The 26,329-nt window shown below is 41.7% G+C and overlaps 1 protein-coding gene across 2 annotated transcripts in view; it reads left to right on the plus strand.

Moving 5' to 3' along the window:
* The first annotated feature begins 438 nt into the window (after window positions 1–438).
* Window positions 439–26,329, plus strand: part of GABRB1 (gamma-aminobutyric acid type A receptor subunit beta1) — a 379,826-nt gene continuing 353,935 nt past the window's right edge. For both annotated transcript variants that reach the window (XM_069976523.1, XM_069976524.1), the window contains exons 1-3: window positions 439–521; window positions 692–783; window positions 960–1,027. In XM_069976523.1, coding sequence (XP_069832624.1) covers window positions 439–521; window positions 692–783; window positions 960–1,027 — 243 coding nt within the window. The remainder of the gene's footprint in view (window positions 522–691; window positions 784–959; window positions 1,028–26,329) is intronic.

Consider the following 26,329-nt stretch of genomic DNA (forward strand, 5'->3'; position numbering starts at 1 on the left):
GTGCTCCGGGATCCGCTGACAGGTCCCCGTGCCCTGAGCTCCTCAGCACCGGCAGCGGCGGCGGCGGCTGCTCGTCCTATATATATATATACTCCAGCAGATCTCAATCACAGCCATGCTCCCCCATCTCCCCCAGCCCAGGAGCTGAGCCTGCACCCCGACATCAGCACAGGAGGACGCCCCCTCTCATCCTCGCCTATATGGACTAAGAGCAAGACGCAACTTTTAACCCTTTGGAGACTTGGACGTTATTTCCCCCCCCCTTTTTCCCCCCGTCCTCTTTTTTTTTTTCTCTAGCAAACAGTCCGTGTGGATGCTGGCTTCAGTGCGCATGCGCCGCTCTATTAGGAATTATCGCCTGGCTTCAGACTTTAGTTGCATTCGTTGAATCTTCTCTCATTAAGAAACCTTTTATTTTTTTTTTCTATCAACTTAGTAATGTGGACGCTGCAGAAAAGAGGAGGATATTTCAGGATTTTATCGTTCCCTATGCTTATAGCCATGGTGTGCTGTGCTCAAAGGTGAGATGGGCTGCACAGAGATATGCATATCATTCATTGGGGATATATAGATATATATATATATATATATATATATATATATATATGTGATGAGGATGGGGGTGGGGGTTATGTCTGGTGCTTGTAGTTCAGGTGCTGACTGCCATATCTATACCTCTTATTCTTCTCAGTGTTAATGAGCCCAGCAACATGTCATATGTGAAAGAGACAGTGGATAGATTGCTCAAAGGATATGACATCCGACTGAGGCCAGACTTTGGAGGTAATGACACCATAATACATGATCCCTATTGTAATGCACTAGAAACACACGTATGATCATCTACAGTGATCAGAGCTGATGGTAGAAATGTCATAGATATAGATGGCTTCTGAATTATTCTGCATATTGCTGCTATGATGACATGTCTGCCTTCTGCCTCTTCTTCTTCTCCCCAGGCCCTCCTGTTGATGTCGGGATGAGGATAGCTATAGCCAGCATAGATATGGTCTCTGAAGTCAACATGGTGAGTACATCCTTTGAATTAAACAAAGTGCGCAGAGGGGGATGAAGAAGGAGCCTTGTGCTCACCCTGCAACTTTGTGTCAACTTGGTCTCCTCTCCAGAGGATCTGATGACTTCACTTAGCTGTCTGTCTTGTGACTAATGGCACTGGTGATCGTTCTAGCTAATGATATCTCTGGGTATTAATTGTGATGTGTGTCTCCATCTGAGCTGTCTGCTCCTTCAGCACCATGGACAGTACTAGGCTTTTCCTGCTGGCTGCTTGTCTGATTTATCCAGAACTTGTCACTGTCTAGGAATTGGTTGGACTGGTTTATATTATTAAAGAGGATTCCATTGGATTGGCAAGTAGTCAGATATTGTTGTGGAGTTGTGGTCCTGCTGAGCTTGCTGCAACATGTGCCAGTGTGGACACTGCCTACAGACTGTTGCATTGACAATAAAGTATAAAGGCAATAGTCCCTACTGCTTACTACATATAGGTTATTGTGTTTGTATTGTATTTATTATGTGTTTTAAATGTTGTTTTTTCTTGTTCAGAACTTGGAAAAGTTTCACAAGTTGTAAAGCAGAGGTCACCAACCTTTCCTAGCTTGTGAGAGGCGTATAAATGGGACTGGTGGCGTTCAGCAGAGTATTAAGTAGTAAAAGGTCTGTTGACAATAAGGCCAAGTCACGTGGACCTTACCGTACAACTGACTGCCAATTATATGGTTTTGCATCTACTGCCAAGTTTTAGTACTACTATGACATCCCTGGAGCCAGTATGGAACAATACTATTTATAACTTCTATTACCCTGGAAGCTGCATGTAGTGGGCCTCACTGGATGGGGAACACTGCTCTGTGTGATGTCAACATTGCACTTGATCTGTCTGGACAATGCATTTTCATGATTTTACTATGTGATTATTTGTAAATACATTATGTAACAAAAGGTATAGAACTGAAGAAGCCCATACATGAGCTTCACATATAGGGATCTATGTTATACATTGTTCATACATTTTCATAGCAGTTCGCCTTTGTTTATCAATAAAAACAGAACTGTAAACCTATTCTTGGATGGCTCTAGGTTGTCTGTTCACCTTTCATGTCCAGTCATCAGTGGTAGCATAATATTTCCACCACCATCATGGCTCTTGTATCACCTCATTTTATTGAAATTTTTAATCTATTCTCTGTAATTCTATATATATATTTCCTCTGCTGGGTTCTATGATATGTGATATGGCAGAGATGTTGGGTTAGAGTAGCCTAGCAAGAATATCTAAGGATTCTGTGATTGGAGAAGGTTTTGACACAATATTAGGCCCAAAGGATCCAGTAGAAGACACCTCCACTGATACTAATGTTGAGTGTTCTTACACAGTTTAGGTTGATTCACCAATATTAACAAAGTTTTTAGAGTTTTTAGACTTATCGTAAATTGGGATAAGGCCACGTGCTGTTTATTTATACATGTCAGTAGTTTTAGTTTCACAGCTACAAACTATATCCCCACATGTGAAATGAAGATGCCACATTCTGTACTATAAGACCCATCCAGCCAACACACTAGCCCCATGTATCTTGCTAAGAATTGTCCCCATCCTGTCCTTCAATCCCCCACAAAATGGTTAGCAAAGTTGTTTTAAAGTTTGATAATATCTTATTCCCAACCCTCGATAAATAATTAGTATTTGGAGAACAGCACACTGCTGCTGACATCACACATCCTCGATTGTGGGAAGAAGTGGCATGCCCCTTGTATTGGGAAAGGGGTTTTCTAAAGTCAGGTTAAGATATAGCATGTACCATTACATATGGTCTAATGGCTCAAAACTGCTGACAGCTCTATACGGAGGTGGGAGAGGGAAGTTTAATGATACCTATTGTTTTGACCATTCACCTTGGTTTGCTGACATAGAAAGTGTCCAGGAGGTGTGCTCTTCTTGTTAAATCCTTAGAGCTCTCTGTTTAAAGAGCTTCACTGACTCCTCCTCTCAGCTATAGTGTTCATCAGGAAATCATTAAAGTGGTCAATCATAGCTAAGAAGGGCCATACTCCTGGACACTTGTCAGGATGCCGGCCAGGAGATTAAAGAACATTTCTTTCAGTTATGGAAGTTGCATAACCAAAACAACAAATCATTGATCTATGATGTCATGTCAGGAAGTGGTATATTGTAAATTGTCATTATGTGCTTCAATACATAATATAGCTGACTCGCTGTCATGTGACAGCAACCACCTAACACCTATGAGTCGCCAATCTATGATGTCATATTTATTTGCCAGGAGGTTGTATATTGTGAATCATCACCATGTGCTACAACACACCATGTGCTTCTATACATAATATAGCTGACTTGCAGTCATGTGACAGCAACTACCTATCACTTATGAGTTGCCGATTTATGATGTTATATTCACTTGGAATATTGTGAATCGTAACCATGTGCTACAACTCAGGTGCATCAAATAAATCATTAATGATTAGGGCCATAAAGACTTTGATGTTACAGCATGTACTTCACCTGACCAAGCTCCGGTGGGGAGCGATACACCTGGGGTTTCTTTCCACCCCAGGAATATGACTTCCACACTTCCTCCCATTAGTTTTGTTGCCACACTTACAGATACCCAGGTATCATGGCTTACATTAGGACTTGTAGGAAGATGGGGATTTACCTCTTGCCCAGTGAATAGGGCAGACTCTGTTTCACAGCCTGCCAGGATTTTTCTGTTTTTTTTTAGGTGTTTTTATTGTTTGTATACATCGCTTCTGTGTTTTATATTGTATTGTCTGATCACCCTGTTTTTTTGGGTTTTATTGATATTCATTTTGGTGTGCAGCCTTTATGACACATTGCTTTCCTTCTGTTTTGTGCAAAACAACAGGTATCATTTTATTTCTTTCCCTTACCCCTCTATAAGGCTGTTAGGGCTATATTTAAATTAAAAGTGTACATAAGTGCTCTGTATAGATTGATGGCATTCTCTCAGAAACTTTTCTTTTGTTGAGCCCAGGTTGGATATGTTGCACTCTAAAATTTGTGATTCAAGACCTTTTCTCTGCTTTTCTTGTATGGTAAAATAACATGTTACAATTGTGAATAGAGTTGGGGTATAATATAACTGGGAATCAGCAAATCTGCTTCTCATTATACCCTGCACCCTGCCCCATGACCTAAAAAAAATACACCGTAGCTGTGAATTAAATAATGTAGCTTTTTATTAGGCCATATGAGTGGCATTGCACAGTAGGCCCTTTATCATTGATATCTCATAGACATAGAATATTGAATGATGTAAAGCAAAGTCATATGAGGAGAAAATGGATGCAGAGGAAAGCCTCAGACAGTACCATATTCCTTGCTGGAAATAAAGCTGAGAATAGTGGGTAAAATGTATATTCCTTCCTATTATACTTCCATAATATGAATGCATCTTATGGCTATGTTCACACTACGTAAGTTATCAGCCGTATCGCGTTCCGTGAATAAGCGGCCGGAGACTTACGTAGTCTGCGTATAATGGAAAGTATACGAAGTACGGCTGCACAGTTCACACTACGTACGAACTTACACCCGGATCGTACGTGGCGGCGTAAAAAATGAACCAGACCATTGTTCGCGGACGAAAATGCCGTAACTTACGCCCGTAGCGTTACATGCGGTCCCGTACATGGAGGTGATTTCTTTATTTTTGCAGCTTTTTGGGCCGATCCAAAAGGTTTTGTGGGGTGTCCGGGGCTAGGCAAAGATTTCCAAGTAAAAGACCGCTGTCAGATCGCTACGTAGGGTGCTCGGGAAGCGTAAGTAGACTTCGGGCGTAAATTTGCAGTCCGTACGTAGCTGGCCGCAAGTACCGTAAATCTCCGGCCGGAGTTTACTGTGTATATGTCCGGCCGCAAAAATATACGTCCGGACATATGCGCAGTGTGAACATAGCCTAAGTAGGTAAAGGATATTTTTACCAACAAAAATGGCTGTATGAGCCAATTGAAAGTTAATTAAACATATGGTAATTACATTTCCTATACATTCATAGATACTTACAGTATACAATGGTGCGGACTTTTGTAAAAGTAAAAACAGAAAGTATAGTCGTATTAGTTGGCAACCACTGAATTAGCTTCTCGGCAACTTAAGATCAAATTTAATTTTGCTCCAACAATAGCAATGTGTCAGTCTTACCATCAGTTTCTGGCAAGCTAATGAAAAAATGATAAGTAATATGTATTCACTTTTTGATATGTTTGCAAAAATGGCTTCCATCATAAGGCATTCAAAAAAGTGTTTCATTTTAATTTTTCATGGTAATTATATATCATGAAATAATGAAAATGTTTTTCTGTCCTCTACTAGGCCACAAAGCCTGAGTCACCTTGAAGTTTGGGGAGGAAATTCTCCATTTGCTAGTATCTATGACCACATATATTTTATATCCCTTGTGGTAACATATAGACAAAGTAATTGACAACTAAGGAAGAGGAGGCATTAGAACCAAGTACAAGAGGTAGTTTCTAAGCAACTAACAGATTTCAAATATCATGTGTTTTTATGTTACATACATAGTAACATAGTATGGTTGCAAAAAGACACATGTCCATCAAGTTTAACCAAGGAAGGGTGGGTGAAGGGAAGGTGGATGGATGATGGGTAGGTTCTATACATACGTATTAAAGTTATTTTGGTCTAAGAACTTACCTTAGCCTGTAGTGAAGCTTCCACTGTTTTTGCTGTGACCAGATCCTGGTGTAGACTGTTCCTCTGATTCACTGTTCTCACGCTAAAGAAGGTTTGTCGCCTCCGGAGATTGAACCTTTTTACCTCCAGGCGAAGGCAGTGCCCCCTTCTCACTTCTCTCATTAAACGTCTCTTCTCCAGACTAAACAAATTTATTTTTTTTAATCTTCCCTTATAGCTATGATGCCCCATCCCCCTTATTAGTTTAGTTGCCCGTCTTTGTACCCTCTCCAGCTCTAGGACATCCTTTCTATGAATCGGGTTCCAAAACAGAACAACAAACTCCAGATGAGGCCGCACCAAAGCTTTATAAAGCAGTAATATTATATCTCTGTCCCGAGAGTCCATGCCTGTTTTATTGCATGATAATATCCTGCTGGCCTTAGAAGCAGCTGACTGACATTGTGTACTGTTCTGTAGTCTATTATGTACCAGTACACCCAGATCCTTCTCTACCAGCGACTCTCCCAGTGTAACTCCCCCTCCGACATACTGTAAGATGCATGCCCGTTATTAGTACCCAGGTGCATAACTTTACATGTATCCCCATTGAACCTCATTTGCCAAGTCAGCTTGTAACATCTGCACATCTTCCATAGACTGTACTGTACTACAAAGCTTGGTGTCATCTGCAAAGATGGAAACATTGCTTTATCATTGCAATATCATTACAAGTTAAACAGAAGGGGCCCAGTACTGACCCTTGGGGTACATCCCTTATGACCAGGGTCCATTCAAAGTAGGTTATATGCACCACCACTCTCTTGGTATGGTCATTAAGCCAGTTCCAAACCCATAGACCTTATCTTACCCATCAGACAGTGACAGTGACAAACGCTTTGTGAAAATCAAAGTACACAATGGGGGAGATTTATCAAACATGGTGTAAAGTGAAACTGGATCAGATTCCACCTTTCATTTTCCAAAAAGTCTGTGAGGAATGAAAGATGGAATCTGATTGGTTTCTAGGTGCAACTGAGCTAGTTTCACTTTACACCATGTTTGATAAATCTCCCCCTATATCCACAGCCAAACACTATCCAGGCTTCTATTTACTTCATCATAAAAACATTTACGATTGGTTTGACAACTTCTGTCCTTAGTAAAACCATGCTGGTTATCACTTATAATACTATTACCTCCTATATGTTCCTGGATGTAGTCCCTTAAAAGCCCTTCGAATAGTTTCTCCACAATGGGGAACAAACTCATGGGTATAATCCATCAGGCCCTGGGGCTTGGCTTTAATTCAGTTTATTTAATTTATCTTGGACCATATCTATTGTAAGCCAGTTCATTAAAGGGAACCTTTCACCCCCCCCCCCCGTGCCGGGGTGACAGGCTCCCGACCCCCCGTTAGAGACCCCTATACTCACCTAATCCCACCGGTCCCGCTTCTGGAGGTGGTTGGGTGATGAAGATCTCAGCCGCTGCAGCCCAGCGCGCGCGCTGAGAGATGAGTCCAACACCCATAGAGAATGACAGAGCGCTGGACTCTCCTGTCATTCTCTATGGGTGTTGGACTCATCTCTCAGCGCGCGCCGGACTGCAGCGGCTGAGATCTTCATCACCCGACCACCTCCAGAAGCGGGACCCGGCGGGATTAGGTGAGTATAGGGGGCTCTAACGGGGGTTCAGGAGCCTGTCACCCCGGCACGGGGGGTGACAGGTTCCCTTTAAATTACACTTGTTAGCAGCACTGGTCCCGCCCACCTTAGCGCTGACCACGCCTACTTCAGCTCCATTCTCCTCTTTTGTATATACAGAACTGATGAACCCATTCAGTAACTCAGCTTTCTCTTGATCCCCGGTAATTAACTGCCCATAACCATTATTTTGGGGTCCTGCGTGCTCTGACCTTGTTTTTTTGCATTAATATATTAAGATAGATATATATATATATATATATATATATATATATATATATATATATGGCCACCTGATTTTCATTGTGAATTTTTGCTGCTTTTATTACTTTTTTACATATTTTATTAAGCTCTTTGTAATGTTTAACCCCTTCCCCCAATATGACCTCCAGGGACGTCATGAAAAGCAGTGCCAGAACGCATCATGACGTCCCTGGACGTCATGCTTTTCCTGCCTCCCCCTCTGTCCCTAGTTGAGATCGAGCAGCAGGAGGAGGCTGTGTCACACAGCCTCCTCCTGCTGCCACTGCCCATAGAGGAGCCGCGCTCCCCCCAAGCAGTTAACCCCATAGACGCCGCGGTCTGTGCGACCACAGCGTCTATGGGGAGATATGCTCCCCCTGCCGATCGGGTGCCTGGGAGTAGTTCTACCCACAATGCTTCCACATCCTCACAATCATTGTCCACTATTGAAACTGTTACACTCACTTTCATTTAATTTCTTACATAAAGACATAAATAGAAATATTGTATAAATAGAATATATTTGTAGCTAATGCCCTATGGTAGGGGTGTGCTTATGTGCACAGCCCAATCCACCCCACAGCACTCCTTCCTACTTTATCTTGTATCTTATATTACTAAAAACAGAAATGGGTAGAAATGGCAGTGGTAAAGTAGAAAAAATAAAATTTTATTTTGTTACTGCTATGCCTTTTTGTAAAAATGGCATGAGTTGTATTGAATGAAGACATAATAAATACCTATGAAAAGTGTATATTCAATCCGACATTTTTCTTCCATGGCAAGAAAATGCAAGGCTGTGGTTGTACTGCAAGTTCATAGGAGATTACTGTGAGAATATAATGATGCCATTCCTCAAAATGTCTCCCTGAAATAAGTGACATGACACATATTTGCACAGCTGTTTTTTTTCCCTTTGGTGACTCTAAAAATCTGGCATGGAAATGTCCTCTGCATTTGAACCTGGTTTCAGACACCTGAGTAGCTATTATATCCAACACAGTGTAGTACAAAAACCTCAGGTTTTGGGTGTGCAGGGCTTAAGAATTTAAAGGAGTTATCTGGCCTTTTTCTGCACTATGCCTGGGGAGGGGGTTAGGGGTAAAAAGAACATACACTTACCTCTCTGGCTCCCAGGCTGTGGCCAGTACTGGGCCACTCCTGTCCCCATTGTGTGGCTTCCATGTTTGGGAACGTGACATAGTAGGCCATTTCAGCCATTCAGTGGTATAGCAGTGTCCTGCTGCTGTCAGTATGGGCAGCAGCACAAGAGCTAAGGAGGTAAGTGTATGCTATTTTTTGTCCTTCAGTCTTTCTGGGACATAGCCCAGAAATGGACAGTGACTGGAAAAACTCTTTAAAAAATTACATTTTAAAAGGATTATTCTGCCAAAAGCATGGCTTTAACTGTCTAGACTCCACCAATCATCAGAAGGAATAATATCTAGGCTAATTAAACACTTTCTTGAGATTTTAGTTACAGCATATGTTACTAAAAGCCCACCACCTATAATAGGAATAACCCTATTACATATTATCATAACATTACTATTTAGTATCTTATATCTGACTTATGTTTATCAACTTGTCAACAATAATCAAATACATCCAATGTTGGGTTATAGCCTTTAAGACAAGAAAATCAAACAGCTAACAAAAATGATTATTCATGCACACACCAGCACTTTAGTCAGTGTGATAAATATTCAAAAGGAAGGAAGTAGTTACAAAACAACATAGTTTGTATGATTAACAAAAAAAAAAAAAAACACCCAAGCCCCTTTAAATACTTTTTATTAAGTTCTCCATGCGTTCTTCTTCTGGTAGACAGCCCCATAGTCTCACTGTTCTTATAGAGATAAGTGAAGCAAATTTTTGCTAAATTTGCGTCAGCATCCGGCTTTAATGGGCAAGCGATGGGACCCACACCATCCCCAGGTGCCCAGTCCCGCCAGGGCTGTTTTTATTACTCACTTGATCAGACTGGCTGTAGGTAGGGAACATTCAACTCCTTGCCGGGCCTCTGTGATGCAGACAGTGTGATAGGCACTGTCTGCATCTTTCTGCTCTGGCCAGACATGACTAGATGAGGCCAGGGTAGCAGAGCAGCTCAGCTCTGGAGCCAGGAGATTAGTGAGCGCACAAAAGGAAATTGAAAGGGGTAGGGAGGGCACTGTTTTGTGGAGTGTTTAGAGACCATGGGACTCTTCAATTGCTGCAAAACTATAACTCCAATCACGCACTGCTAGCAGAACATTATGGGAGTTGTAGTTTAATAACAAGAGTCACTTGTTGGAAGACAGTAATTTGGGGGACAGTTTATTAGCCTCTAACATGTGACTTTTCAACTGCAAAAAAACTACAACTCCCACATGCACTACTGGGAGGGCATAATGGGAGTTATAGTTTGGCAACAGCTGAGAAGCCACTGATTGGGAAGGAAAGATTTAGGATGACAGTTTATGTAGTGCAGTGTTCTCCAACATGTGACTCTCCAGTTGCTGCAAAACTACTACTTCCGTCATGCACTACTGGCAGGACATAATGGGAGCTGTATTTTGGCAACAAATAGCTGTCAAGCAACTGGTTGGAAAACACTGATTTAGGGGGGCAATGGCTCCATTTATCTGGGGGGGGGACAGTGATAGTTTATTGGGTAGGGAAGGCAGTGGCAAAATTTATCTAGGAGGGGGCAGTGCCACAGTTTATTGGGGGGCAGTGGCACAGTTCATAAGAGAAAAGTTCTTTTTGCACAAAGAGAGGGTCTTACTACAGATTTAAGTACAAGAGGTGGCACTACTACAGATAGGGGTAAAAGAGGGGGACCAACTACAGATGGGATCCCAACTACATAATAAGCCATAAAGAAAGGACATAACTTTAGGGACACAAAGAGGGTCCTGTTACTGTTTGAAGCTTGTGTAGAGGAGGAGAAAGTGCTGAAAAGGTAAAACGACTAAGATGTTTGGCTGGCAGAGGGGGCATCTATGAAGGGGCTACCCAGGGGGGCCTGCTGTTTTACTGTTGCCACATGATTTTCTCCACAAAGGGGCCCACTGAGGCTCTGTCACCTAAGGGCCCACAAAATCCTGGACCTGGCACTGTCTTCCATGTCTTCAGCTGCCTCCAGCTCACTCACTAGCAATCACTGACTGAGCGAGAGTGCTGTGCCAATAATTGGCTGAGTGGGCTTTCACTTTTGACATACAAGAGTGACAACCCGCTCAGCCAATCACTGACTGCAGCACTGTCCACTGACCTTCGATAAATTTATATGTACTTTTTAGGTCTTCCCTCATCTTTTTAGTCATCTGGTACTGTAATCCCCCATTACATTCATTAAGTAAACAGACACATTAAGTAGTTTTTCACAGCATAGCTTCTTCTACAAATCTGCTGCCAAGTGTAAACCATGATATGATGCCCCTAATATATTTGGCAACCTATGGTATATGCAACTGATAACAGCAAGTAAACTACTGACGGGTAACCTCAGAGCAACATGGATCTTCTTAACCACAGGGATTACGGGTATAGATGATTGGCTTGTATTCTAGTTGTTTGGGAGAAATATGAGTTGGGTTAAGTAAACATTTCATTTTATTTGTTTTATATGTTTTGCATATTGATTTGTTCTAATTTCTTTTAGAAATAATATTCTTAAGGGACAGATGTCCTGGATTAAGTGTATTGCTAGCATTAAAAATTACTGCCTCACTCAGTGACTTAATGGTCTGAATTTATTGGGTACTCAAGTGGTCTGTTAAAAATATTGAACATAAATTGATAAATGTCCTTATGCACAGTTACAGCATGGTCAGTACTTTACCTGGAGAGACCATTATGTGTATTTATTCCATTAATGTTTCTTACTGATTTTCTTATATCTATCCAAATAGATAGATGGGATTTTTTATTTTATTTTTTAAAGGGAAACTATTAAGAGGTTCCTCTTACCGTTGTCAGTCTTTTTACGCTCTTAAGTGCCTCCCTTTACTAGATATTTAATGCTATAAATATATGCCAACTCGCTCATTACGAGCACTGGGGATGCTCCTTGGCCCTCCAAAGCACCACTCAGCCTGCCCGCCACCTCCAATGTTCATGCCTACTTATGTATATGCATAATAAGGCAGACTGGAATATACTGAAATCACTACGCATGAGCATTGGAGGCAGTAGGTGGGCTGAGCTGTGCTCTGGGGGGCCGAGGAGCATCGCCAGTGCTCCTAAGGAGCAAATTTGCATATTTTCATAGCAATGACTATCATGAAAACGGTGGCACTTAAGAGCATGAGAGGACCAGGGACGGAAAAAGGAGTTCACCAGCTACCGGATACTATCAGCAGAATCATATACTCAAACCTGCTGATAGTTATTATTTAACTTGCATTTATAAGTAATTATTTGAGTAACTTTTTTTTTTAATCCAAATGTATTATTTGAAACAAAGCATTTATTTATCTTATATGAGGAAAAAGGTTGGAGCAGTCATTATAAAACGGGTTTTATGAAAATACATGTTATGGATATTCTTTTTTATTAAGTTGCATGTTTCACAGTGTACAATACTATACCAAGTGTTAAAAAAGGAAAACTAGCATTTAATTGGGATGACGTAGTCAGATGTTCTAAAACCAAAAATTGGTCAGATAACATGAGAAGAATAAGAAGACAAGTATGTGACACATACAGAACATGGCTTGTATTGCAATTTACTCATAGCCACAGCTAAGTGCATTACAGAGCCACATATTTTTTTAGGAACTCTATAGAAGTAAAGGGGTTGTGCTTGAAAGAGGCTTCATTAATGCTGCAATGTTGCACTAGTGTGTATTAAACTCAATTCACTTGGGTCTCTTTATGCTTTTATGGATTGATAACCTACTTGGATTCGGCTTGGTGAGACGTGTACCTACTCTGTTGACTTCTCTATACCCTGTGCTGCTGGAACTTGCTTTATAAAGGGGTTGTATGAGATTAAAGAAACACGACCAGCTTATCACAGAAATAGCACTACTCTTGACTTTATCAAGTGCACATAGGGGGAGATTTATCAAACTGGTGTAAAGTAGTATTGTCTTAGTTGCCTCTAGTAACCAATCAGATTCCACCTTTCATTTTTTAGCCCCTTAGTGACCGCCAGGCTGCCTTTTCACGGCGGCCACTAATGGGCTTTGTATATAGAGCAGTGGAGCCACGGCACTATCCCCCCACCGCACAGCAGTCAAATGGATGCGGCTCACCTGGACACAGTTGGTGGATTAAGCGGTGCTCAGCATGCAATGGAAAATAGACGTCACCATATGCCAAGATAAGAATACACACGATGCGGCACTCGCTCCAGTTTCCACTTGCTTTATTTAGCCATAGACATGAGAACGATGCACATGAATGTGGCAGGCGACGATCGTTTCACGCTTTACAGCGCTGTAAAGCGTGAAACGATCGTCGCCTACCACATTCATGTGCATCGTTGTCATGTCTATGGCTAAATAAAGCAAGTGGAAACTGGAGCAAGTGCCGCATCGTGTATATTCTTATCTTGACTAATGGGCTTTATTCCGATGCGTACGCCTTTTAACGGCGTACGCATCGGAATGAATTGTCGCCCGGCGGCGGCAGCAGAGCGGGGGATCAGCGGTCAGTATGACAGCTGACCCCCTCCTGTAACTGCCTGGAGCGGAGGATTCTCCGCTCCAGATAGTTTAACCCATTAAATGCCGCTGTCAAAGCATGACAGCGGCATCTAACGGGTTCCGCTGTGTACCAGACAGCGCCGCAGGTCCACTTACACGATCGGAGGTCCCGCGGCGCCGTACGGTCCCCCGACATCTCCATGGTAACTCCGGGGGCCTAATGAAGGCCCCCGGGCTTACCATGGATAAGCCATTCTGCTGACAGGGGTGGCTGTGCTACTGTATGACAGCAGGATGGTCCCATTATACAATACACTGTACTGCAGAAGCAGTACAGTGTATTGTATAATGTAATCTAAGTGTTACACTAGTGTACAGTAATGTACACTAGTGTAAAAAAGTAAAAAAAAGTGCACCAAACACAATCCCCCTAGCCCCCCCCCTCCCCCATAATAAAAATGTATTACATTTCCCATACACTATAAAACATTACATAAAAGTGATCAAAAACACAAATCATATACATATTTGGTATCGCTACGTCCGTAATCTATAAAATGATATCAATAATTATATTGCACTACACACGCTGTAAAAAAAGAAATAAAAAAACAGTACCAGAATAGCTGTATTTTATCAATCTGCTTTAGAAAATACGTCATAAAAGAGATCAAAAAGTCATATACATATAAAACTTGGTATCAATAGAAACTACAGATCTTCCCGCATAAACTAAGCCCAAAACCAGCTCTGTCGCGCAAAAGATAAGAACGCTATGGATCTTGCAATGTGGCGACAGTTTTTGTGGGTTTTGGCTAGGAAGATAGTTTCTATTGCGCCAAAGTGGTAATAGTTAAAAAACCTACACAAATGTGGTATCGCCCTAACCGTAGTGACCCAGAGAATACATGTATTATGATATTAGTGACCGCCGATATGAATTTTTACGGCGATCACTAATGGGCTCTATTCTGCTGCCATCAGCTCTTTATGGCGATGGCGCAGAATAGTGCAGCGCCGGTAATGCCCGCAGCCCCCTCCTCTCAGCTACCGGAGGTCGCTGAGAAGTTGGGGCAGAGTGTGGAATCAGTCCCGGCCGACGATCGCCGTTATTACCAGTATAACGGCAGCCACCGGTAACGGGCATTGCATGCTTTCATCTACTCTCACCATTAATCTACAGTGAGAGGAGATGAATACATGTCCCCCCCCCTTGCCCCCCCTGGAATAACCTTAGTGTTCACAGTGATTAATTCCTTAGGGTACAAACACACTTGCCGCATCAGCAGCGAGTTTCTCGCTGCGTATTCGCAGCGAGACTCGCTGAGGATCCCGGCCCTGTGTACTCAATGGCAGACAAACTCGCAGCAGGCATGTACATCCCTGCTGTGAGTTTGTCCAAAGGCCGACCCGTTAACCCCCCACCAGAAACTATTCATCACCTGGTCCCGACTATACATCATCTGGTCCTTCGCTGATTCCCGGCACGTCCCGCTCGGCCAATCAGTGCGCTGCCCCACCGCAGCACTGATTGGCTGAACGGGCTGTGAAGACGTCGGGAGCCCTGTAGGCGGGATCAGGTGACGTATAGTCTCCAGCGGCCGGGGAGTTAAAGGGGCGAGCTGCGGACAAACTCACAGCAGGGATGTACATCCCTGCTGCGAGTTTGTCTGCCATTGAGTACACATGGCTGGGATCCTCAGCGAGTCTCACTACGAATACGCAGCCAGAAACTCGCTGCGGATACAGCAAGTGTGTTTGTACCCTTAAAAAAAGATCAAACTCTCATTCTCTCCACTACCAGAGGTGGCGGAGAGCATGGGGCAATGATCAGGGACTAGCCGATGTGGTCCTGGTACAAGTGATCAGCGGTATATACTATATACCACTGATCACTTGTTCCAAATGCTGCCGGCACTTTTTGGTGACGGGATAAAAAGTCAAGTTCCCCGGATTACCTGTAACCACCTCGCATTACCTGTAACCACCCCACATTACCTGTAACCACCCCGCAGTACCTGTAACCACCCCGCATTACCTGTAACCACCCCACATTACCTATAACCACCCCGCAGTACCTGTAACCACCCCGCATTACCTGTAACCACCCCACATTACCTGTAACCACCCCACATTACCTGTAACCACCCGCATTACCTGTAACCACTCCGCATTACCTGTAACCACTCTGCATTACCTGTAACCACCCCAGATTACCTGTAACCACCGCAGATTATTCATAACCACTCCAGTTTACCTGTAACCGCTCAGATTACCCGTAACCACCCCAGATAGCCAGTAAACACCCCCAGATTGCCTGTAACCACCCCAGATTGCCACAGGCTACCCATAACCACCCCAGATTGCTCATAACCACCCCGGATTGCCTGTAACCACCCCAGATTGCCCGTAACCACCCCAGATTGCCTGTCACTCCTCCCCCAGATTGACCGTCACCATCCCAGTTTGCCTGTCACCCCCCCCCAGATTGCCCGTCACCAACTCAGATAGCCAGTAAACCCCCCAGATTGTCCGTTACCACCCCATATAGGCAGTAAACACCCCCAGATTGTCCTTTAACACCCCATATAGCCAGTAAACACCCCTAGATAGTCGGTAAACACTCCCAGATTGTCCGTTACCACCCCAGATAGCCAGTAAACACTCCAAGATAGCCAGTAAACACCCCCAGATAGCCAGTAAACACCCCTTGATAGCCAGTAAACACCCCCAGATTGCCCGTAACCACCCCAGATTGCCCGTAACCAACCCAGATAGCCAGTAAACACCCCCAGATTGCCCATAAACACCCCAGATTGCCACAGACTGCTCGTACCACCCCAGATTGCCTGTCACCACCCCAGATAGCAAGTAAACACTCCCAGGTTGCCCGTCACCACCCCAGATTACCTGTAATCTCATTTTTTAAAAAATTTTTAAGCAACTGCGCTATTCTAACAACCGATACTAGCTGTGGTTTTGCACCAGCCCTTCTGAGCCCTGCTGCGTGCCCATACAGTGGTTTATGCCCACATATGAGGTACCATTGTACTCAGGAGAACCTGGTTTACAAATTTTGCAATGCATTTTCTCTCCTGTTTCTCGTGAAATTGAGAAATTTCAAACTAAACAAACATATTATTGAAAAAAATCTTTTTTTTTTTTTCATTTTTACTTTCTAATTTTGAATCCTTTCCTCTAATACCTGTGGGGTCAAAATGCTCACTGCACCCCAAGATGACTTCTTTGAGGGGTGCCCTTTCCAAAATGGGGTGACTTTTTGGGGGGTTTTCTTCTGCGGACACTACAGGGGCTCTGCAAATGCACCCGGCGCTCGGAAACTTCTTCAGAAAAATCTGCACTGCAAATGCTAATTGGCGCTCCTTACGTTCTGAGCCCGGCTGTGCCCATGCAGTGGTTTATGCCCACATATGGGGTACCGTTGTACTCAGAAGAACATGCATTACAGATTTTGGGGTGCGCTTTCTCTCCCTTTCCTTGTGAAGTTGATAAATTTCAAACTAAACAAACATATTATTGGAAAAATTCGAGTTTTTAATTTTTACTGTCTAATTTTGAATACTTTCCTCTAATACCTGTGGGGTCAAAATGCTCACTGCACCCCAAGATGACTTTTTTGAGGGGTGCACTTTCCAAAATGGGGTGACTTTTGGGGGGTTTCTCTTCTGCGTACAATACAGGGGCTCTGCAAACGCACCTGGCGCCTGAAAACTTGTACAGCAAAATCTGCACTAAAAATGCTAATTGGTGCTCCTTCCCTTCTGAGCCCCGCTGTGTGCCCATTCAGTGGTTTACGCCCCCATATGGGGTAGCATTGTACTCAGGAGGACCTGCGTTACAAATTTTGGGGTGCTTTTTCTCTCCTGTTGCTTGTGAAAATGAGATACTTTAATCTGAACAAACATATTATTTGAAAATTTCTATTTTCCATTTTTTTCCAGCCTAATTGTGAATACTTTCCTCCAGCCCATGTAGGGTTAAAATGCTCATTATACCCCTAGATTAATTCCTTAGGGTGTGTAGTTTCCAAAATGGGTCATTTATGGGGGTTTCAAGTATACAAGCCTCCTAAACACACTTAAAAAAAGAACTGGTCCCTAAAAAAATTTGTTTTGGAAATTTCATGAACAATTGATAATTTGCTGATACATTTCTAAGCCCCGTAACACCCTAAAAAAGTAAAATATGTTTACGAAATGAAGCCATAATAAAGAGGACATATTGGTAATGTGACCTAGTAACTAATTTATGTGATGTGAGAATTTCAAAGTTTGTAAAGTGCAAATTTTTCAAATTTGTCATGATATTTTTATGTTTTTCACAAAAAACACAAAAGATAGTGACCAAATTTTGCCACTAATATAAAGTACCATATGTTTCAAAAAAACAATCTCAGAATTGCTAGCATATGTTAAAGCATCACTGAGCTATAAACGCATAAAGTGAGACAGGCTACATTTTGAAAAATGAGCCTGGTCATTAAGGCTCAAATAGGCTTGGTCCCTAAGGGGTTAAAGAGTCTGTGAGGAAAAAAAGGTGGAATCTGATTGGCTATGCTAGGGGCAACTAAGACAATTCTACTTTACACCAGTTTGGTAAATCTCCCCCAAAGGCTGGCCCTATTTAGTACCATGGGAGTGTTTTTAGGTATGCTTTGTGACCTTTGCAGAGGTCATTACACAAAGAGGGAAAGGCTGAGCCCTTTGTTTAAACTATTTTGAAGGGTTTGTTATCTATCTACTGGTGTCATTCTTCCTGTCTGTGATAATAAGTAAGTGAAAGTGATCCAACAGAAAGTCTGAGCTTAATTTTTAAATACATAATAATATGAATAATATAAAAAATATACCAAAAATTGTTTAAAACTATGTTTACTATAAGAAATTGATTTAAACAATATGTCTTTTTCTTATGACACCTTTCCTTTAACCTCTCCTGCCACTGCACTGTAAGTTAACGTCGCTGCAGCCTATGCCTGATGCTTCAGCGACGTTAATTTATGATTGAGGGTAACACAGGCGCAGAATCAGTGATAGCCGTGGACCCGCCGCAACTTTCAGCACTGGAGCGCGGCTTAAGAGTTAACCCGCAGAATCTATAGGGCTCCTAACAGAGAATTCTCCCTCTAGAGAGGGAGAATTCTCTGTCCGGTGTCCATTGGGGCTCTGCGAAGTGATCGCAGAGCCCCAATGGTAGCCATGGCTTGCGTTTTCCTGGCTACGGAGGCCGGCAGGGGGAGGGAGGTAAGGCAGAGCGTGTGCTGGTGACAGAGGGACAGAGGAGAGGGGGCAGACATAGGGAAATCAGCTTGTGGGATGTTCACACTACGTAAAAGTACGGACGTTGTTGCCATCGGCAACAACAGCCGTACTTTATGCGGAGTGGAACATTACCTTATCTGCTATGGGATCCCGGCCGGAGCATATACACATTGTATACGCTCCGACCGGGATCCCATGCGGACCCCAAATAACTGACATCTCACAATTCACTGATTAACACTGCGGGTTAAGTACACTTAAGTACCGGCCAGGATAATCTGGGCAGAGACCGCCCGTTCCGTGACCCGGCCGGGTCACAGAACGGACGGTCTCTTTACGTTGTGTGAACATAGCCTTATACTGTATACACAGCATTTTAAGTTATAATGGTTCTCCACATTGCATGCCCTACTTATTAAAAGGTCCCTTGGTAATATACAGATGACAAAGTGTCTACAAACTGGAATCTACTAGGATCAGTTGTAGAAAACCTGATGGTAAAGGGGATATACATCATACTGCATTCCTGGTACAAAATGCAAAAAAGTTTTATTTATTTTTTTAGGGTAATCAGGGTTTTGTGCAAACATTTTGTAACCATGTGCACCAATTACCAAGGGGGTGGGGCATGGGTTTGGTTGGGCAGCGAGGCCTCTGTTCACACAGTATTTATCATAATTAACACCTGCAAACAATTGCTGCTAAAATCTACACCAGTTGAAAGCTGGCATAGATCTCAGTGAGCATGCGCACAGGGAGCTCTGGTGCATTAGGATTATTGTAAAGGCTTGTGCCTCTACGAAAATCCAGCATGCCTGTAAATTGGCAAGGGATTACTTAAGACTGACATCTGAGATAATGTACTTGCTGAATCATAGGGGAAATGAAATATTACACAGACCACTGGGTTGTTTGTACAAAGCAGGACAGAACAGGTTGTATGGAGAGATACATTTTGTAACCACTCTCCCCTCTGGCCAAGAGTTAAGAGTCCGGAACAGCTGAACAGTGGACATCCCCTTTAACAATAGGCTAAGTAAAAATAGGTTTTCTAAGCTGGACAACCACTTTAATATTGATCTACACACACTTTGTAAAAAAAGAAAGACCATAGCATGTCATGGAATCTTAAGGGTGATGAAACTGAGCTAGCTATTTAATTGATGTCTTCTCTGAACAATTCATTCTATGGTCTCCATTCATAGATGTTCATTTGGATTGATGGTAACTTTAAAGCACATCAAGAAATCACACTGATCCAATTGAAATAAATGTAAAGCTATTTCTGAACACAGGAGGTCATCTTGAATTCTTACCCAAGGTAATTTTTAATGCTTTGGCCTTTAAGGACCCCAATTGTTCATTTATTAGGGTTTGTCCTAACATTACACATATTATTTCATTAGTGTCACAAGTTATTGCAGCTAGTGTTCAGTCAATGGGAAATCCTTAAAATGTGAACTGCTCAATATCTAGGAAGACAAAAGTCAAGAAACTTTTCTTTAGCTGATTCACTGATAGTAAATATTGTAGCACAGTATTAAGTACGGTTCCTCTTTCTACTGAAACAAATCATCTAGCTTTTTTTGCACTATTATTAAAAGCCTTCATTTTCATTCCTTACTTTTTTGTAATAGATCAGGGAGAGTTGGTAAGACTTGTGCACAAACATGTTGCTTTTGCAAAATAAATTGCAACTTCCTGCTGGGCTTGTGCTTGGCTCAGCCTTACTAAATCTGGGCTAGTATGCTGGAAGCAATTATATTTGCATGTTATACTAGTTATACATTCTTTTATGGATTATTCAATGATGTTATCAGCTTTATCAGCATGTCTGTTGAATCTTAAATGCTTGTTGAGGTCATTCTTTTATTTAACAATTTGTGAACTACAAAGAGTATTGAATATTTACCACCCATAAACTGTGGACATTATCTGTCTGTATACATACTAAATCTGTATAATTCTAGTCAGAATATAAGGGATAGCATAAGTACATTTTAAAAGTTCTACCAAATTCAAAAAAGTCAGGATACCAGGGTAGTGCAGGAAAATAATAAATAACCTAGCATCTCCCATCCTCGTGCCCTATAGCACTATCCCTGGGACCTGTTGAAAGCTGCCGGTGACCTGTAGTTCTTCCAGATGATACATCATCTACTCGAGTGATTGCCAGCTCAGCCTTTCATAGACAGGGGCGGGAAATTGCCCCAGTCACTTACCGGCTGAGCGGACAGTCGCTCTGCTAGTCCTTGATGTTGCAGCTGTAAGAGTCAGGTAATCAAATAGTATTTTAAAAAGTTTTAGATACAGAATATAAAGAAAAAAGTAGAATAAAATTTTTCATGAAATATATCTAATCACCTATTTATACCCAGTAGAGTAACTATAACAAAAGGACATCAACTTTGGTTAACATTTTTGGCATGGGAGGGATGAGCAGCACGGGAGGGAGAGGGGTGAGCAGCACGGGACAATCAAAGGGAAGGAGGGCGTGAGCAGCGGCGGGTAGTGGTGGATGGCCTTACTTTTAGGGGGTGCCTTACTTACTTAAGCAAACAGTATAGTGTGCCACTTAAGTTTCTTGAAAGGAGAATTCCCATGAAACTAACAAATTTCAGGCAAGCAGGTGGTGCGGGAACATAATAAAGAAAGTATACTTGCCAGTTCCCATAGCGCTTCTTTAACAATATCTGATATCCTCCAGTCTCCTGCAGCATCTCCAGTTGCAATACTTGGCAGGTGGATGACCTGCTTAACTAATCAGTGACACCACTACAGTCGCTGACTGGACCAAAATGACTTCTGGGACTATGGGAGAGACTTGAAAATGGTGCTACGGGGGCACAGGGACTAGTAAGTATACTTGACTTATTATCTTCGCGGACCCCCAACCTGCCTGTCATTTGTTTTGCAAGACTGTTCCTTTAATGGGAATCTGCTGTAAGTCATGTTCCAAACTGCTAACACTGTTAGATGCTGTTAGGACATATAGACACATGGTACCTTAAATATATTTGTCTGTGCTTACATAGTACAAAAAATGCTTTTATTCTCTGTTTTTTTTATACAGATATAAAAAAATGCACATAAATAATATACACAAACATGCACCATACACACAGACTCACATACATACTTTGTGTCCACAGAGATTTACCTCTGGTACAGGAAAGCACCAGGTACAGCTCACATGCCATCAGATCTGCAGCTACAGAAACTGCTCCAATGCCACACTGTGCAGGCTGCAACCCCTCTTCATCGCCTCCTCCTGGGTCCCGACTGCCAGCAGCAGCACATAGAGAAGATAGAGACAGCCTGAGAGGAAGAGGTGGGGGAGGGTGACAGGGGAGAGGAGAAGCGGTCACTCCCTGTCTCTACATAATAAAATAAAACCTCATGTTACTATATAGAGGCAGTAAATAGGGATTACATGTCGTCCTGGAGCTGCTAAACAGGGAGGCCCATTGGGGAATTCCCCTAGATGTGGATTCTTTACTGAATGAGCAGTAAGATTATTAAATGTTGTCATAGAAGAGCATCATGGAAAATTTGCTAAAAGATTTTAGAAGAATCATTCTTAAAAAATGTTAAATAGCAAATTATATGTACTAGATTTCTCAGATGAGCCTTCATCCAGGGATTAATTCTGATTTCCATATTAAGGCTATGTTCCCACAACATATTTTTTTAGGCAAAATAACGACAGTTGTTTTGATAATAAAGGGTTTAAATAATGACCATGTTCAATTTTGATGGCCGTCATTGTAAAATAACTGCTGTTATTTTGCATAAAAATGTTGTGGGAACAAAGTCTAAGATATGGATAGTTTTTCATTTCTTTAGATCAAGGTGACTGAACTAATATAAGATTATGATATGTACCATTTATATGATTCGGGGATGGGGTGGGAGTCATACAATTATGACTGCAGTGTGTGCACACAAGTGATTGAGTGACCATGATTTACACCATGTTCACCAGGTGGGCAGATGTCTTATGGAAAAGCCAAAGGTGTAAGTTATAGTGTAGATGAGAGGTGTCCATTTCTCAGTTAAAGCATTGCAGGTGAGAAATGTGAGACGTAACTTTTGCCGGTATTGATAAATTTTCCCAGCATATACTATACTTCACATCCAAATATTTCTCTTATTATTTGCTTTGCTTTTGTTGCAGATATGTAAAACAATGTTCTCTAAATAGCCCCCATTTTCCATTAGGTAGTCATGCAATTTAGAGTACATCTTCATTAAAGGGGTTATGCAGCGCTATAAAAACATGGGGGAGTTTCAAACTCAGTTCCATTGAAGTAAATGGAGCTTAATTGCAAACCTCACCTGAACTGAAAACAAGAGAGGGGGAAAAGTGACCATGTTTTTGTAGCGCTGGATAACCCCTTTAATTCTAAGCTGGTTATATGGGGCATTTCTGTGCCAATTGATGTATACAAGTCATTGCTCAATGTTACCTTAAGAGCTTTAACCCTTTGAGGACCAGGCCCTAAATGACCCAGTGGACCGCGCAAATTTTGTTCTTTGCGCTTTCGTTTTGTGCTGTAGCACTTTCAGTTTTCTATCTACAATGCCATGTAAGGGCTTGTTTTTTACAGGAATAGGTATACTGTGTAATGGCGTCTTTCATTCTACCATAACATGTGTGATGGAATCCCAAAATTATTATTTATGAAGATATAAATTGGTGAAATTGTAAAAAAGAATGCAATAAGGTAACTTTTGGGGGGTTCCTGTGTCTACGTAATGCACTATATGGTAAAGGCGACATGATACCATTATTCTATAAGTCAGTCCGAACACAAACATATGCAGGTTTATGGTGCGTTCACACCTACGGGATCTGCAGCTGATTTTCTGCAGCAGATTTCATTTACATAACTGAACACAGCATCAAATCTGCTGCAGATCTGCTGCAAATCCTGTAGGTGTTAACGCACCCTTACACAGATTTTCTAATGTTATATATTTATTTTTAATTAAATCCTTTTTTCTGGCAATTAATTATTAATAAAATGGGCCTATTGTGACGCTTATAGCGCTTTTATTTTTACACCTATGGGGCTGTATGGGGTGTCATTTTTTTCGCCATGATCTCTAGTTTTTATTAATACAATTTTTGTGAAGATCGGACGTTTTGATCACTTTTTAATTATTTTATATATATATATATATATATATATATATATATATATATATAATGTAACATAAAATCGGTAATTCACGCACATTTTTCTCTCTTTTCGTGAACCCCGTTTGCCGTTCGCAATGAATCTTGTTATATTTTAATATATCGGACAATTACGCACGCTACGGTATATTATATGTTTATTTATTTTTAGAAGTTTTATTTATATAATGGGAAAGGGGTGTGATTTAAACTTTTATTGGGGGAGGGGCTTTGGGGTAGTGTATTGGTGTTTTTATCTTTTTTTTTTTTTTTACACATTTGAAGTCCCTTTGGGGGACTTGTACATACACTACTTTGATTTTTACACTGATCATTGCTATGCCATAGGCATAGCATTGATCAGTGTTATCGGCGCTCTGCTCATTGAGCCTGCCTGTGCAGACTCAGTGACCAGAGTGCCGATCGGACCGCATGAAGGCAGAGAACCTTGGAGAGACCTTCGGCGGTCCATTTTAATGATCGGGAACCTCGCAGTCACACTGCGGGGGTCCCGATCGGTAAGTGACAGGGGACTACCCCTGTCACTTACACTTAAACGCCGCGGCCGTGGCGTTTAAGGAGTTAATGGCACGCTGCAGCGCGACTGCTGCAGAGTGTCATTAACGGTGAGGTGCCGGCTGCTGATTGCAGCCGGCCCCCACCTGCTATGAAGCGCGCTCCGCTCCGGAGCGCGCTTCATAACTCAGGACTTACCGGTACGTCCTTGGTCATCTGGGCACAGACTTCCAGGATGTACCGATACGTCCTAAGCCGTCTAGGGGTTAATATTTCTTGTCAAGAAATAACTTGTCGACTTTAACTTAAGAGGAGCCTATAAGCTGTCTTTGACTTTGCTTAAGTGAGAACTATTTGAAAGATAAACATCATTCCTCCCTTCGGCTGTCATAAGTCAGATGCTGTTTATTCTGTGGCCTTCTTGGAGTGGACGTATTTTGATTGCAATGTCCATTTCAAATTTACCTGGTTTCACATATTTTATTGTTTTTGAAAGTTTGTCCAGCCTTGCTATGTATTTGCGTATAAAGGTTCCTCTACTACAGTGATGGTATCCAAAAAATATAGTCTCCCTATCTTCCTGCAGGAGCTACAGATTTCAATATTTCTCAGTATTCAGCATAAAACGGAATCTGTGTTTTTACTACTGTACATTTTATTTTCATTGAAAGTCCTTGTTTATATTTGGCAAAAATTGTCCACATGTGAATTAAAGGTGCAATAGTCACATAAGCTCTTATGAAGAGTAGGATCGTGACTACCATCTGACTTCTAGCTCTCTTTAAGTACCTATATATGTATAGTTTTCCGATTCTGTGCCTGGAAGTCTATGGTGGGTCAGTGTTTTAAAAGTAACACCTGGCATGGGGAACCACACTAGCATGTAGTCACACTGCCTCCACCCTCTTTACAGAAATCCTGTAAACTGGGCATAACATTAAATTTCCAACAATCAAGCGTATGTGGCCAGGAGGAGGGCAGAAGCAATGTGACTACTTACAGGTTATCGAGAAAGGGGATTAAAGAGTGTTATTTTATTTTGTGTTGTCATCTGAACACAGATTACTAGGCACAACATCAGAGAGCTGTACTCAGAAGCTATAAGGTGCTGGAGGGGAGTTTAAACACAATGAGGGATGTGACTGGTTGCCGTTAACCATGGTTATGTTTATTCTTAAAGTCATTCCTATTGCCATTAATGTGTTACCAATATATTGCACCCAAAGGCTATGTTCACACAATGTCAAAAATAGAGAAAAAGCAGCCAATTATTTAAAAAATGTCCATTATTGCCGCAATTTAAATTACTGCAATGGTAATGCATTGAAGTCAATGGAGAGAGGGACGTCCAATGCGCACACTGTATTGAATAATGGACGTCAAAATAATAAACATGATCATTATTTTCAGATGTCTTTTGTAAACAGCGGGCATTTTTTATTGTTCACAGTTTTTATTTTTTGTCACCGTTCTTTCTCCGTTTTTACTATTAAATTCAATGGACTTTTTAATGAAGCCACACCAAAGTCCAATTAGTAACCCAAAGTAGAATAATGTACAAACACCAGTTATTGCACTAGGGGGAGGCTAGACAGCTAAATGACATCTGTTATTTTAGACTCAAAATGACAGACGTAATTTTAAACGGAGCTGACAAAACGTTGTGTGAACATAGCCAAATGATTTAGATTTTTGGACATGTACAAAGAGCAATTAACATTTAAGAAGATGTTAACATTTAATATCTTCTGGTTCATGTTGTACATCTGTGTGCCTTCAAGTAACTTAGAGACTAATATATCCCATGTAAAATGCCACTCAGGGTCCTTTTACATGCAGTGAGATCGGCACTTCTTTACAGTACCTTTAGAGGTCACGACTAATTGCAAAGCTGGGCCACACAAACAATTATTGTATCATTCATGCAGCCACTAAAATGTATTGTTATTGGCTGCATGTCTCCTGTTTACAAAGAGAAATGTACAGCAAAAAACACAAAATATTACCATTGGTCAAAAGATCTAAACAGCTGACAAATGGGTTTTCAAGTGGGTTGTAAATTA

This window comes from Dendropsophus ebraccatus, chromosome 7 (genome assembly GCF_027789765.1).
Source record: "Dendropsophus ebraccatus isolate aDenEbr1 chromosome 7, aDenEbr1.pat, whole genome shotgun sequence".
NCBI classification, from domain to species: domain Eukaryota; kingdom Metazoa; phylum Chordata; class Amphibia; order Anura; family Hylidae; genus Dendropsophus; species Dendropsophus ebraccatus.